At 30.9% G+C, this 16,174-nt stretch overlaps 4 protein-coding genes across 4 annotated transcripts; all 4 read left to right on the top strand.

The window, feature by feature from the left end:
• Window positions 1–536: 536 nt before the first annotated feature.
• On the top strand, window positions 537–1,823 carry LOC108758646 (odorant receptor 13a-like). The gene is made up of 4 exons (XM_018503693.1): window positions 537–1,025; window positions 1,108–1,212; window positions 1,298–1,453; window positions 1,770–1,823. The coding sequence occupies exons 1-4, from the start codon at window positions 537–539 to the stop codon at window positions 1,821–1,823; spliced, it is 804 nt and encodes a 267-aa protein (XP_018359195.1).
• Window positions 1,824–2,903: 1,080 nt separating this feature from the next.
• LOC108758611 (odorant receptor 46a-like) lies at window positions 2,904–5,362 on the top strand. The gene is made up of 6 exons (XM_018503644.1): window positions 2,904–3,010; window positions 3,403–3,656; window positions 4,026–4,501; window positions 4,716–4,820; window positions 5,074–5,229; window positions 5,309–5,362. Exons 1-6 carry the CDS (start codon window positions 2,904–2,906, stop codon window positions 5,360–5,362), a joined length of 1,152 nt encoding a protein of 383 aa, XP_018359146.1.
• A 1,581-nt stretch (window positions 5,363–6,943) lies between these two features.
• On the top strand, window positions 6,944–8,699 carry LOC108758628 (odorant receptor 82a-like). The gene is made up of 5 exons (XM_018503668.1): window positions 6,944–6,999; window positions 7,408–7,831; window positions 7,989–8,093; window positions 8,312–8,467; window positions 8,646–8,699. Exons 1-5 carry the CDS (start codon window positions 6,944–6,946, stop codon window positions 8,697–8,699), a joined length of 795 nt encoding a protein of 264 aa, XP_018359170.1.
• Window positions 8,700–14,200: 5,501 nt separating this feature from the next.
• LOC108758638 (odorant receptor 82a-like) lies at window positions 14,201–15,773 on the top strand. Its single transcript, XM_018503681.1, has 4 exons — window positions 14,201–14,260; window positions 14,322–14,426; window positions 15,212–15,367; window positions 15,672–15,773. Exons 1-4 carry the CDS (start codon window positions 14,201–14,203, stop codon window positions 15,723–15,725), a joined length of 375 nt encoding a protein of 124 aa, XP_018359183.1. The 3' UTR covers window positions 15,726–15,773.
• The last annotated feature ends 401 nt before the right edge of the window (window positions 15,774–16,174 follow it).

Genomic DNA, 16,174 nt, shown 5'->3' with positions numbered 1-16,174 from the left:
TAGCCCTTCTCGTTTTAATATAATTGAACCGAGTCTTATAATATATTTAATTATTTAATTTCGAATTGATATCGAAATGATGAAATATCGATATTCTAACAGAAAAGTTTAATTACAACAGAAAATTTTAATTTATTAAGACTAAAGGAGTTTCAATTGTCTCTTTACTTATTACTATATTATTAAATGCTTTTAACTTATTATTAAATACAAATTATTATTATTAAATTATAAATGTTATTGTTTTCTTATAGAACAGATATAATTATAATCATTATAGCATACAAAGGCATTGATGAGATTAAATTAAATTTCTTTTTATTATAATCAGAAATTCTATTTGGTCTCACCAAAATGCCTTTCTTGTGCTTTTTTGTTAGTTCAATCAGCACATTCTTTTTAATGTATACATATTTTTTTAAATACCTGATATAATTTTTTAAATACGTGTAATATAATTTGTATATATGTTGTATATATTCCTACATCTCATAGAATCTAATTATTTTGCAAACTCTACTTCGTTGTGATGTATTATGAACGAAGCTAAAAGGATAGCCTGTGCCTTCATGTTCATTTCGCAAATATCGGGTTTCTTGGTTCTCATAGGACCTTTAATGACTCAGAACGAAAGGCAGTTACCGATGAAGATGTACGTACCATATTCTATGGTGGAGTTACTTCCTTACCTGTTGACCTATCTTGAGCAAGTTGCAGTTGTACTTTACGGGGTATCACTAAACGTCGCTTTTGATTCCCTCGTTTACGGTTTCATTATTCATACTTGCGGGCAGATCGAGTTGTTGTGCTATCGATTATCGGAAACATTCCGATTTCTACAGGAGAACGATAAAGAGAAGGAGCATGACGTCATCGAGAAATTTGCCATTGCGGAATGCGTGAGACATCATGTTTCTGTGTGCAATATCACGTACAGAATACAATCGTTATTTATGTGGATTATCACCATTTTGTTCTTCTTCAGCCTTATCACTCTTTGCAGCAGCGTCTATCAGATATCTAATGTATAACAATTGGTTTAAAACATGTATAGAATTGATATCAGCTAAGTGTAGATAATGCTCAATCGATGTCTTTATATTACAGAAAAATTTCTTCAGCGTTGAATTTTTCGGTTTTTTAGTATACCTAGGAGCAATGTTGTTTCAAGTGTTCTCATATTGCTGGTATGGCAACGAGCTTGATTTAAAAGTATTGATGATAATAAACTTTTAGATTATTTCACTTTTAATTAATATTTTAAATCCATTTATTAAGTTAAATATTTTTTGATCAGAATAAAAGTATCGCACATGCTATTTATGCTAGTGACTGGACAGTAATATCGGCAAAGCAACGCAAAAGTTTATCATTTATGATGATGATGAGCCAGGGTGGCAGAATGCTTTCTTTTTATGGAATCTGCTCGTTAGTTCTTAGTACTTTCACATGGGTAAGCATATTAAATATGTATATATATAATTGCGACTCTTAAAATATACTACATTAAGAAAAATGTTCTGATTAAATCAACAATTAAAAGAGCCTAATAGGAAAACATTTTGATAAGACAAAATTAAATTTCTGGTTATTATAACCAGAAATTCTGTTTAGTCTCACCAAAATGCTATTCTTGTTAGGTCCTTTTGTTAGTTCGATTAGAACATTTTTTTCAATGTATATATAATTTCTTAAATACGTGATGTATGATATAAAATTTGTATGTTGTATACAAAAAGTTTAAATTTTTCTTCTTTGTCTCTGTACAGATTTTAAAGACATCCTATTCTTCTTTCAACTTGCTGCAACAAGCTACGATTTAATATCTTCGTATCTATTCTTCAATAACTGTTTTACCATTCTAATCAAATTAACATAAAACTTATTTTCGTATCTACTATACATGTATCTCTAGAATTTTATAGATATTTTTATATCTACATAGAAAAACTCGTCTTAAATAAACTATTTTTCAGTCCTGTGTATTTTATGATAAAAATAAAATTCTTATGATAAGCAATGTCGAAGTGAACGTGGTTTCAATAAACACAAACTTCTTGTATACAAGGCATGTACTACGAGCGCCAGATAACAGTAGCGATTATTTAAAATTTCTTGATTAAAAACATAAATATAATAATAAACGTTTCAGTCCCAATCGGACCATCTTCAGTATTCACATATAAATTAACGGATAGGCATATTGCCTTCTTACGCACCAAGTTTACGATTACATTTGCCGATCGTTCGATTTCTCTTATTAAATTATTACATTATCGTTATACATAATATCTATTCAACAAAATTTTATGATAAAAATAAAACTTCTTGTTGAACATTTTTTTGCGGAGTAATTCAAAACAATGTACGAATCCAAAAACATACTTGCAGTTTATTTTGTGCGCTCTTCTGCAAATTCACGATTTATTATATTCTCCTTACAAAATTTTCACGTTCGTTAGTTTTTCTGACAGACGAGCGATACTTGCAAAAGCATTTCATGCACATCAATAGTAATAATACTTTAATATCCCTCACTCTCAGTATCCCTTTGTACATTCGATACTGCATACGCTACACAAGTTTATAATTTAAAAAATAATGACCGGTTATGTTGTCGCAGACGTCTCATGATTATATGAAAATGAATACAGAGACGAAAAGAAAATGTAGCGAAGAAAGAAAATCAGCTAATTCTGTCGCTGTCATTAAATGTTAAAGAATGTTTAGAACATTTCGAACGCTTATAGAACGTTCTCCAGCGATATTATTATTAATTCACGAGACCGGACGTTGACAATGTATGGAAAGTCTCGTTATATTTTTCTCTACAAGCTTAATATTTTCAAAGCATAGTAAGGAATAACGAAAGGGAGACTATCTATAGTGATCGTTCCGGAATTATGGATATATTACCATTGAATTTCCGAGTTCTCTGGTTCTGTGGTGCATGGAGCGAGAAGAAAGATAATAACGGTCTTTTTATTCGTTTTTTAAGTTCCTGCTATAGGTACAATAATACTTTTTTCTACATCTTGTTTCTATTATGAATATACATTTCTATTATATTTTATATCTGTATTTGCATCGTTCTAATTTTTCTTTTTTCTTCTTTATATATATATATATATAGCTTTATTATTGAGTATGAAAAAGGACTAATTTAATTACATTATCAGATTGTGCATAGAAAATCTGTTTCCATTTAATTTTTGTTATTTATTTATTAAATTTGTTGTTAATTTAGGTTCCGTCAATTTATTTTTGACCTTCTAAGATTTTAACTAAATTTTGTTTTAATTAAAGAAGTGTTTCACGATCAGACATTATTAGATATTTCTACTTAATCAAGATATGTAACTAAAATTGTTAAGATTTTAAGACATACTAAAATTTTGACAGGTATGCTATTGTTATTTTAATATATGAATTTACGATATCAGAAGTAATTGAGCTTGTAAGAACGCACGATGATATCGAAGGTATAACCGAAGGACTTTTCTTAGCGTTAACTTATGTAGCTTTATGCTTTAAATATGGGAACTTCTTAGTTCGACAAAACGAGGTGTCCATGTTGTTAGACTGTTTTCGAAGAGAAACATGTCAGCCAAGGAATTCCGAAGAAAGGATGATCCTTATTAAGTACGATCGCAAAGGTATTTAGCCAGTAATTTTCGTTCTAATGAAATTATTGCGGATAATGAATTTCAATATTTCTTTAAAGCTATAAAGTTATTTATAATATATTTTACTATAGCAATGCAATTATATTAAGATTTTGATAGATAATAACAAACATCAATAAATCTTTATAAAAAAATATACCAAAGTTAATTAAATTTAAAATTAATATTGTTTAACATTAATATTATGTCAGAGAATGTAACTTTTATTTTACTTTTACTAACTTTATATTTGATACTCTCATCTCTCTCATTCTACGATATACTTTTAGTCTGAGAATATATATTTAAAGGTATATAAACTTGAAAATATACGTTTTTAATATTTATGTTTTACCGCAGCTAAATGGTGTGTCAGGACTTTCATGAGTATATCTCAAGCAACTTGCATAGCTCTTATACTCGCTCCCATCGTTGGACCCCAAAATACTGACAGACCTTTGCCGTTCAAGACATATCTACCATACTCGATATCTGGTTTATATCCATATTTGGCGACTTACCTTCAGCACGTAGGCGCAATATTTTATGGGGTACTACTCAACGTCTCGTTCGATTCCCTCGTCTACGGCTTCACCCTTCACGTCTGTGGACAAATCGAGCTGCTATGTTATCGTCTGTCCATGATCTACAAGGATCACTCGGAGCAGTACCAAATCGATACGGACAAAGGCGCGATGATCAGCGAGTGCGTGAGACATCAGTTATACGTACACGAGATCGTGCGCAGGATACAGTCGTTGTTTGTGTGGACTGTGACGATTTTATTCATTTTCAGCATGGTGACTCTGTGCACCAGTATTTTCCAAATGTCCAAGGTCGCGTAAACTGAAATCCCTACAATGATCCTTACGATTAATTCCTTACAATTCTATCGGCGCCGCCGAAATTCTTCTAATATTATTTTAAATATTTTTTTGTATACAGCAGATAAAAAAATCGTCGATAAAAAAGCGCCACTACTGCTAAATACCTAATTCACAATGCGTATAGCGGTATTTCACAAACATACTGAATTAATTTTTCTTGCAGAAGAGACTTCTCAGCGTCGGATTTTTGTCATTGACTTTGTACCTTGGTTGTATGCTGTTTCAAGTGTTCTTTTATTGCTGGTATGGAAATGAGCTGCAATTAAAGGTAATTATAAATGATAAGTAATAAAGTAAATTAAAGCCGATTTTAACTTTTAATTTATGACGGAATTCTGGATGATATGTATGAAATATAATATGAATTACGTATGTTTATAAACTCATAGACACACGTTCTAGTCTTGTAATATTTATTTAGAATGTTAAATTATAAATTACTTATAATTATAAAATCATAGATTATTTCAAATGAGCTTACTATAAACGGTAAAAATGTTTTTTGTCGTGTGTATGTGTAGAGCAAAGGCATTGGCGACGCTATTTACTCGAGCAATTGGACGATAGCCACAACGCGAGACCGCAGAAGTCTGTTGTTCGTAATGACCACTAGTCAAAAGGGATTGAAGCTGTCTTACTACGGAATTTTTAATTTGGCTCTCGACACTTTCACTTGGGTAAATGCGACGATGATTCATTTTATACAGCCTCTAATGGCAGTAACAAAATAATAGTCAATAATCCTTGCCTTTGCAGATTTTAAAAACGTCTTATTCTACCTTTAACGTCTTACAACAGACGTCGATGTGATTAGACTGAAATTATAAAAAGAATTACAGATTGTATAAAATTACGTATTTTCTTACAATCGTGTATTTTAGATATGTATATACACGTGAAAGTCCTTCAAAATAGAATCGTCTCTAAACTATTAATTATTTTTTAATGAACTATTTCATACAGGACAATATTTTACATGTGTTAAAATACTTTATTAGATATGTGGTTTTTATTATCTTTTATATAACAGTATTATTAGAGCAGTCAATTAGTGCTCTTAGTATATAAAAAGAAAAGAAATGCGTAGGATACGAATGACTCGAAGGTGTGTATTAAGAATTAATAATGTAAATTAAATTTCATTTTTTAGATTTTTTTAGGCTTAATCAGTTTTTTAATCTTTTGCAATAAATGTCAAATTAATAGACACACCGTATGTATTACAAAAAATTAAAATCTATGTGAAAGTACAATTCTATATTTTATTATGGCATAAAGATATAATATCATACTATCTGAAAAAATTCAACTTTATATTAAGTTTTTTAATAATTATTTATTTCACTGAAAAGAATAAGATACTCACATGCACTACAGTAATTAAATTATCGTTAATCAGTTTTAATAGATTTGCAGTTAGGTATATAATCGGGCAGTTTATGAAAACTTTTTACCTTTTTCACTTTCAGGCTGTGCAGTTATCAGTTACGTAGCACTAGTTTATATCTTTCACTGGTTCATTGCTACTTTCTGTACCTATATTTTCCCGCAGATGTTTAATATTGCACAACAGAAGAGTTGCTCAACAAATTCTTATTTTGCGAGACACGCAATGGTTTTACGTTAAAAACATATTATTTAAGAACAGTTTCTTTTCTGTGAATGAAACATATGCGATGTTGGAAAAGAGCTCTGATAACAGACCAATGCGATTCGATTGAATTAAAATTTAACGTGCGTTTGACAATGTTGTACTACATTACTAATGCAGCTCGTATTGACGGCATGTTGTCGGAAATTTTATTACATGATATAGAGAGAAAAACGAACTCATACAATATTAAAAAGACGAAGAAAATTTCACGACGACTGAAACGGGACAAGAATAAGGTCGGCAATTACGTGAGAATAATACGTGTATGACGATATGGACATTCTACCAGTAAACTTTAAGGCTTTGCGTTTTTGTGGCGCATGGAAAGAGCGGAAGGACAATAATATGTGCGTTGGTTTTTTGCGCCTTTGTTACAGGTATGTCATACACACAGTTGTACTAAAATATATAATAAAAATAATACGTGTGTGTATAAAGCATTTCCTGCATCGATTTGTGAATTTTGTTATGCCTATGAGGCTTCCCTTCTCCTCGTTAATTTATTCATTAGTTATTTAAAGAGGTGGATATCTGTATAGGTATACGATTTTTCTCTTGATATATGAATTTACGATACTCGATGTGATAGAGGTAATTCGCACGCGCGACCACATTCAAGAACTGACCGAAGGACTCTTCATGGGGTTGACTTTCTTAACACTGTGTGTGAAGTACGCGAATTTTTTGCTACGAGGGAACGAGCTGTCGGATTTATTAAATTGCCTACGCGTAAAAATATGCCAGCCAAGAAATTCCATAGAAAAGTTAATAATAGAAGAGCACAGCCGCAGAGGTACTGGAATAATTCGCAGATGAATATTCCCAGCAAACACAAAGTTATATTTATCGTACCCGTTAGTTGTAATTTCACGTGTGTTATATTACAGTTATATTGTTGAGTGGGAAATTACAACTAACGGGTACGTTACATGTAACTTTGTATTTGCTGGATTGCTTTATATAAACGTTACATATTACAAAATATAAATATATATCAAAGATTATTAATGATCAAGGCAATCAAGAGTAAATAATCATCTATTTAAATGCATATTTCTTGTTAACAGCATTAGAGCTATTGAGTTTATTTTTATACCCTTAAACTGCTTAATTGCTTAATAGTTATTGAATTATGCTAATAGTTAATTATAAATAATATAAATTAAATATTATAAATTAAATATAACTTTGACAACAGTAGTGAACGTAAAATGTTATTAAATCAAATATTTCTAATAGCTAAGTGGAGTACTATGTCGTTCTTGATGATATCGTACGTGACCGGGTTAGGCTTCATTATCACGCCAGCTTTAGGATTACTCAAGGGAGGCGAGCGCGTGCTGCCTTTGAAGACATACATTCCATATTCCGTGTCAAATCTACTTCCATATTTAGCTACGTATCTGCAACAATTTTTGGCGGTATTCTACGCAATAATGCTTAACGTTAACTTCGACTGTCTCGTTTATGGTTTCACGATTCAAGCTTGCGCACAAATCGATCTGATGTGCTCCCGTTTGACAGACAGTTTAAAGAATATTGGCGATATTTCTTCCGGACGAAAGCCGGAAACAAACGCCTTGATCGTGGAATGTGTTAAACATCATTTGCTCGTGAGCAATCTGGTAAAGAAAATACGAGAATTGTTCATATGGACAGTAATGATATTTTTCTTCTTCAGCCTGCTCATCGTATGCACCAGTATCTTCCTAATATCAAAGGTATCGCCAAAGAGACGTTTTGTGTATTTTCAACAATACGACGTACATTTATTTCTTGCAGAAGAAACTATTCAGCTTTGAGTTTCTTTCAATGTTCCTGTATCTGAGCGGTATGCTGCTTCAGTTGTTTTATTACTGTTGGTACGGAAACGAGCTTGAGTTGAAGGTAAATAAACGTAACGTTGAAAATGATATGTGTGTAAAAGCCTAGCATTTTAAAAGAAATAAATAAGAAATAAAAAGTTTGGGAAGAATATATATAGTTCAAAGAAACAGTTCGCGACAATTGTTTATACAGCTGTGGAAATAATTAATATCCCTGTACGAAAAAATATTATATGATTATATTGGTCGATTAATGCTTTGCAAATTTTTTTTTCGTAGAGTAAAGGCATTGCGACCATTGTTTATTCCTGCGACTGGACCATGGTGACACCGCGAGAACGCAGATCACTGATGCTAATTATGATAAGCAGTCAAAAAGGAATAATGTTTTCCTATCACGGAATATTTGCATTATCTCTTAATACTTTTGCTTGGGTAAGTAAAGTATGTAGGCATGTATATTAGGTGTACTGTGAGATTTATACAGTATAATAATTATTACGGCAATTATCTGCGCATTTCAGATAAGACAGAAACGTAATTGCGCAGATTAACATGAATATAAATAGATGTCTCTTAGACGTTTCGCAGTGATAATATCTTATTTCTATAGATTTGCAGGACTTCTTACTCAGCGTACAATCTCTTGCAACGAGCATCAAATTAATCAATTGTTGGATTATATAAAATGAAAAAATAATATTTATATTTTATGCGCAGTTCTTATTGTTCAAAACATAACATATATGGCGTAATATTTTTTTAAAGAATCTAAGATTTCAAAGAATATATTACAATAACAAGGTTTCCACCCTTGTCATTGATCATCGGATAAAAAAATGTGATGAGATAGTATAATGAAGCATGTATATAGAATTTTAATAAAAATATTATTTAGTTAAATGCAATTCCATAAAATTGATATACATTTTTGGTGTATTTTCACTAAAAACATAAAAGAATGCAAGAATGTTCTAAATTAAATTTAAAAGAACGTGATTTATTATTATATATTATTATTATTATATTTTCGGATAATATGGTACCATTCTGTTATTCTTTTAAAAATATAATTTTATTTTTATTAATAACACGAGAAGGGATTTTTACTCATATTAATAACGCGAGAAAGCACTTTGCTCGTCTTCTATGCTTGTATTTCTGATCCGTCATCATTTAACTAAATAGTTGGACTACTTTGGTATGAAGGCGTCTATTTGATTTGCCATTTGCACAGTGCTTTCCTCTTTTCTCATCTGCTGCTAGGTCAGCAAATTCATCGCCAGTTGCTTGAGACATCTGACAATCTGAATTGACGTTCATCATTTCCATAAAAGCCTCGTAAAAGTCGTAGATTAATTTCTTAAGTCTCAGAATCTGGGTTAATTATAGGAGATCACCACCACTAGTCGTCCTAATTCGAATAAATTGACCGCAAGATGAATCTGCATATCCTTTATTGAGAATATTAAGAATCTTTATTTTATATGTTAGAACTAACGATATATATATATATATGGACCAAGCATTCCCATGTTTTTCAGTGGTGGGGGTTGAAGCCGGAAATTGACAGTTTATGTGGTGTTTTAGGTGCTATTTCACTCTCTCGCACTGCTCTCATCAAAATAACAAGAGACACCACGGATCCTAATCCGACTTCAAGCTAAGGACAGAATGCTTGGTCTATGTATATATGTCGTTGATCAGAACACAATCAATACTAGAGATTAAAAATGCCTATTACGGTCGAAGCTGGATCTTCATTGCTTTAAATAATTCAATCTTGTATTACTAATATATATTATATATGTACTTGCACATATACCATATTGTAGTCTTTTCACACTGCGCGCCGAATTGTTTTTCCCGACTATAAACGTAATTAAAACTACTCTAGTAATCGCGAATTAAATTGAGTCTCTATTGAGAATTTGATTTGAACAAATATCTGCCATGATATTTAAATGTACAAACTTTCATAGAAGTGGGTATTTCGTTATCACGATTGTTATTTAAAATTAATTTGCCGTATTAATTAGATTGGAATATTCTAAATAAATGTTTTATTTTATGGTGTCACAATTTTACAAAACTTTGTAATAAAAATTTAGTTAAAGCGAAATAATTGACATAATTTTGTAATAAATTGTTTTTTGATCATTTTAATTATTTTTTATTAATATATTCTAATCCAGATCTCTTAATTTTCTTTTTTCAGAGTATTGGCTTTATTTATTCATGCCAGATGCATTTAATGTTAAATAAGTTTTTAGATGTATTGATTGGTTTTAAATTATGCCGTTGTTAGAATTATGAGGAGAATAGAATTTACCCACGAAAAATCGTACATTCTCTGTTTCATCCTGAAAACATTTCCATATAATATGTAATGATGTACTTGCAACAAATTGCAGCACTGTTTTATACAATAACGTTTAACATTTTCTTTGACGAACTCTGCTTCGCAAATCAAGTTGTTCTATTTGTTGCTGATTAAAAAATATTAGGTCAAATTATATAAATGCGAATATATATAATTAGCATTCACTTTTGACGAGTACAGAAGGACATTGCAAATAATATTTATTTTAATAATTAAACATTGTAAAAGAGCAAATCTTTGAAGTTCGTTGTGACAGCTAAAAAGAAATTACTTTTATCACTGTGGAATTTTTGCGTTATCTATAGGTGTAAAGTTGAGAACAATATATTCACATGGTTTGCTGTAAAGCTAGCTTATAAAATGTAAAACTGATTTCAACATTACAAAATATGTCGAATTTATTGTCGTTGCAGCAATCTAAATATACATATTGATATTAAGAATTAAATTGATTCAAACTGATTAATTAATTGATATAAAAAGAAGTTATGTAAAATATTTGATACTATAATAATGTAAATACATTTTTGTTTTCTCCAAAATTTTTAAGTCTTAATCAGTTTTTAATCTTCTGCAGCAAACTTTGACTAAAATACATCACGTGTATTGTAAAAAGTTAAAATGTGCTTTGTATGTATATTTTATATTTTACATAAGATAAGAGATATAAGATGTAATATAGTACTTTTTGAAAAAATCCAACTTTATATCACATTTTTACATAATTACTTTTTACACTAAAGAGAATAAGATGCACAGTCCTAAACAGTCAAACTGGATTTTTGGTGCTTAAATGATTTTGTGTGAATTTATATGTTATATTTTCAATCCTGCAAACTGCGCGCCGAAATTAAATTTCAGTTTTCAAACTCAATCCTAACAGATGTGTTAGTCAATGAGAACAGTTTGTAAAAACTTCTTACCTTCTCCACTTTCAGACTATGCAGTTTGTCATTTATGTAGCGCTAGTCTATACCTTTCGCCGGTCTATTATTATTTTCTATGCCTCTGTTTTCCTATGGATATTTAATATTGCATAGCAAAAGAGTTATTCAACAAATTCTTATTTTGCAAGACATGCAATAATTTTATGTTAAAAGCATACTATATAAAAACGATTTATATTCTTCAATGAACGAAACATATGCGACATCGAAGAAAAGCTCCGATGAGAGAAATGACTCGATCATATTAAAATTTAACGTGCGGTTGACAACATTACTAATGCAGCTCGTAATGATGGAACGTCATCGGAAATTTTACCCGATAAAAGAAGAGAATCAAACTTGTACAATATTAAAAGACGAAGAAATTTTGCGAAACGGGACAAGAATAAGGTCTCGATAATTACGCGAGAATAATATGACGATATGGACATTCTACCAATAAACTTTAAGGCTCTGCGTTTTTGCGGCGCATGGAAAGAGCGCAAAGACGACAACATATGCGTCAGATTTTTGCGTTTTTGTTACAGGTATGTCATACACACGAAGCAGTTATATTAAAATTAATATATCATACGGTGTGTGATATATTAATATAATTAATATATCATACGGTGTGTGATATATTAATATAATTAATATATCATACAAAAATTGTGTGTGATATATAAAACGTTTCTTGCATCGGTTTGTGAATTTTGCTATGCCTGAGTCTTTCTCTTCCTCGTCAGTTTATTCATCGATTATTTAAAACTGTGGATATCTGCAGGTACGCAATTTTTCTCTTGATATATGAGTTTACGATATTCGATGTAATAGAGGTGATTCGTACGCGCGACCACGTTCAAGAGTTGACCGAAGGGCTTTTCCTGGGACTGACTTTCTTAACACTGTGCGTGAAGTACGCGAATTTTTTGCTGCGAGAGAGTGAACTGTCGGATTTGTTGGATTCTCTGCGTGTAAAAATGTGCCAGCCTAGAAATTCCATGGAAAAGCTGATAATAGAACAGCACAGCCGTAGAGGTACTCGAGTAATTCGCAGATACATATGTTGTATGCATATTTCTTCAGGGAATAGAAGTACATAACTCGTTACTTGTAACGAAGTTACAGTTACAAGTTATGTTTTTGGTAACTTTACTGGTAACTACGTTACTTTTTTTCTGTAGCAACTGTAACGGTAACGAAGTTACACTTTTTGGTAACGGTAACGAATTTTACAGTTACTTTTGTCATTACTTTGCACATGATTGGACATGATACGACATGAGCCACTTACACTGTAAAAAAATTTTGTAAATTTACACATATAATAGATGTAAAATAGATTACATGATTAATCCTGTAAATATAAGAAATTATGTAATTTTACAGAAATTATGAAATTCCCCAAAAATTATGTAAATTTGCTTTTATTGTGTAAATATATTTTATTTTATATTGAAAATTATGTAAATAGCAGGATATTTTGAATACTTTCTGTAATTATCCAAATTTTAGTAATATTACGTAATATAACAGAAATTTTTCGCGTATTGCTGTTAAATGTATAATAATATATAGTCCGAAATGTATTGTCATATTATTCTTCCTGTAACTAAACATACACATTGTAATTGTACTTCCACAATCTGCTTAGTTACAAACCAAGAAATTATTTTTATTTGCATATTGCAAATTTGCAAACGTGTGGACGTTTACAACTATTTTAGGGTCTCAAAATTATCCAGATAGTTGTAATTTTACACAACAATTTTTTACAGTGCATAGCGTTTGAGACTAGAGAAACCCCTAGGTCCGTTCGCTGTGATCGGCGGTGGTCGATTTAAAAAAAAATAACGGAAAGGTAACGAAAAGTTACTTTCTCAAGTAACGATAACTGTAACAAGTTACTTTTAAAAATCGGTAATTAGTAAAGGTCAAAGCTAACTTGTTACTTTTCCTACTCGGTAACGAGTAACTGTAACGTGTTACTTTTAAAAAGTAACTTTCCATTTCCTCAATATTGCTTTAGGTATATGTTTCCTATCATGAAATATGTATCAAAGATCATTAATGACAATTAAAAAGATCATTAAAGACAATAAAAAATAATCACCTGTTTAAATATTAACCAGTTAATTAAATGTTATGTAATTTTAGCAAATGTGGTAAATGTGAAAAAATGTGATAAACGTAAAATTTTGTTAAAACATTGTGTTTTAGCTTTTCTACCTCTTTTTCATTAAATGTATTGAATTGCAAAAATACGCAAATAGAATTTAAATTTAAAAAAATTAAACAATTAAAATTAATTGTGAGTCAATAATGTACACGCGTTCTTAATTTCTTCCTAATTGTCATAGAGAAACAAAAGATAGAAGATTAATTAAATATTAGCTTCAACTAGAACGTTTACTGAAAACCAAATATTTAACAGCTAAATGGAGCAGCATACTATTCATGATGATATCGTATATGACTGGATTTGGCTTTATGGTCACGCCAGCTCTAGAATTACTCAAGGGAGGCAAGCGCGTCTTGCCGTTGAAGACATACATCCCATATTCCGTGTCGAATCTTCTTTTATATTTAGCTACGTATCTGCAGCAATTTTTGACCCTATTCTACGGAATAATGCTTAATGTTACCTTCGACTGTCTCGTTTACGGCTTCACAATTCAAGTTTGTGCGCAGATCGAGCTGATGTGCTGCCGATTGACAGACAGTTTGAAGAACTCCGGTCGTATTTCTTCCGGACAAAATCGAGAAACAAGCGCATCGATTGTGGAATGTGTGAAACATCATTTGCTTGTGAGCATTCTAGTAAAAAAAATACGAGCCTTGTTCATGTGGACGATAATGATCTTCTTCTTCTTCAGTCTGCTCATTGTGTGTACTAGTATCTTCCTAATATCAAAGGTATTGCAAGAATCACATTTTACGTATTTTCGACAATGTGACGTACATTTAATTCTTGCAGAAGAAACTACTCAGCTTTGAGTTCTTTTCAATGTTTATGTATCTGAACGGAATGCTGCTTCAACTGTTCTATTACTGCTGGTACGGAAACGAGCTTGAGTTGAAGGTATATAAGCGCGCGTATCGTTGTAAATGGTATATGAAAATTTAGTCTTTTTGAAGATGCATTCACATGGAAAATAGAAAGTTTGGAAAGTTTTAAATCTAATCTACAATGTGCTCACTGCTTCCTGTTACTAGCTTTTTAGTACTTTTTATTTATTCCTTTTTTGTTTTTTATCCTATTTTTTCTTTCACTGAAGATAAAAGTTGATCAGCTTCGAAAGAGACAAGACGTACGTAACAAGAAGCACGATTATTGATAAAACAGTTGTAAAGAAGGATAAAGTTAAAAGGTAAAAAGCAAGAAATAAAAAGTAAAGAATCAGAAACGTGTAAAAAGAGTTGGCTGTTCACGTGCAAAAATAATTTTGCCGCCTCAGAAGTATACATATATTTGTATCTATATATCAACTAAAATGATAAATAAGAACGAAGACAATAAAAAAATTGTGTAGATATGTGTCAATAGAAGTAGGGGAAGACAATTTTGATAAAGACGTAGTCAATATTCAGGAAGCAATTTCATCACATTTGTACTATATTTTTAAGTATAATTTATTAAATCTTAGCTTCAGCTGTCTCTGGATTTGGCCACCAACGTATTATGCACGCGTTAATGCTCGTTAAGCATACCTGTTGCGAAGAATATATTGTAAATAAAATTATAACTCAATAAGGAAACAGCTTCCGATGATTATTCGAACATTATCTCATAATGGATAGAATTAATATCTCCACGTGAACAAATATAAGATCAATTGGCTAATGCTTTGAGAATTTTCTTCGCAGAGTAAAGACATTGCAACAGCTGTTTATTCCTGTGACTGGACAATGGTGACACCGCGAGAACGCAGATCGCTGATGCTGATTATGATAAGCAGTCAAAAAGGAATAATGTTCTCTTATCATGGGGTATTTGCGTTATCTCTTAATACTTTTACTTGGGTAAGTAAATGAAAGTAAGTGAAACATATATTTTATGTATATTATGCGTTCTACTTGATGCTCGCAACTCTAGAATTACTTCATTCATGTTGTTTATCAAATGTTAAACAAGAACAAAATAATTCTCGCGAGCGTTGTAAACGCCAAGTACACAAAGTGTATTGCGAAATTTATGAGGTACAAAAATTATTGCGATAATTATTTTTGTTTTGAGTTAAGATAGAAGCCAATTCCACAAATTAACATAAATGTAAATAGATATCTTTTGAACGTTTCACAGTGATGCAATATCTTATTTCCGTAGATTTGCAGGACTTCTTATTCGGCTTATAACCTCCTGCAGCAAGCATCGAACTGATCAACTATCTCATTAAATGTAATGAAAAAATAATATTTATTTTGCTCTGCATTTTTTATATCTTCTTATACAAAACATAACGCGCGCGCCGCGCGCGCGGTGCGGTATTTTTTCCATCTACATTTATAATAATAGGCTTTTTTCACAGTAAGCATAATCTATTTAAGCACATTATAAACATTTCCACGCAATGCATCGTTAAGATACATCGTTAAAAAATATGATGAGGTATATAACAATTCATATATAAAATTCTTAGATAAGAATTCTAGATAACAATTCCGTAATGTTAATACACAATTTTAGTATTCCACTAAAAATATTGCTTCTAAATATTCTGATATATTGCCGAATTATATGACACCTATTGTTTTGTTAAAAATATTCTTTTATTTTTGCTTATATCAACATTAACCCTTACCGTACTAATATGGGTAACTAGTGACCGA

This window comes from Trachymyrmex cornetzi, unplaced genomic scaffold (assembly GCF_001594075.2).
Source record: "Trachymyrmex cornetzi isolate Tcor2-1 unplaced genomic scaffold, Tcor1.1 scaffold1026, whole genome shotgun sequence".
NCBI classification, from domain to species: domain Eukaryota; kingdom Metazoa; phylum Arthropoda; class Insecta; order Hymenoptera; family Formicidae; genus Trachymyrmex; species Trachymyrmex cornetzi.
This window is presented reverse-complemented; position numbering and strand designations above follow the sequence as displayed.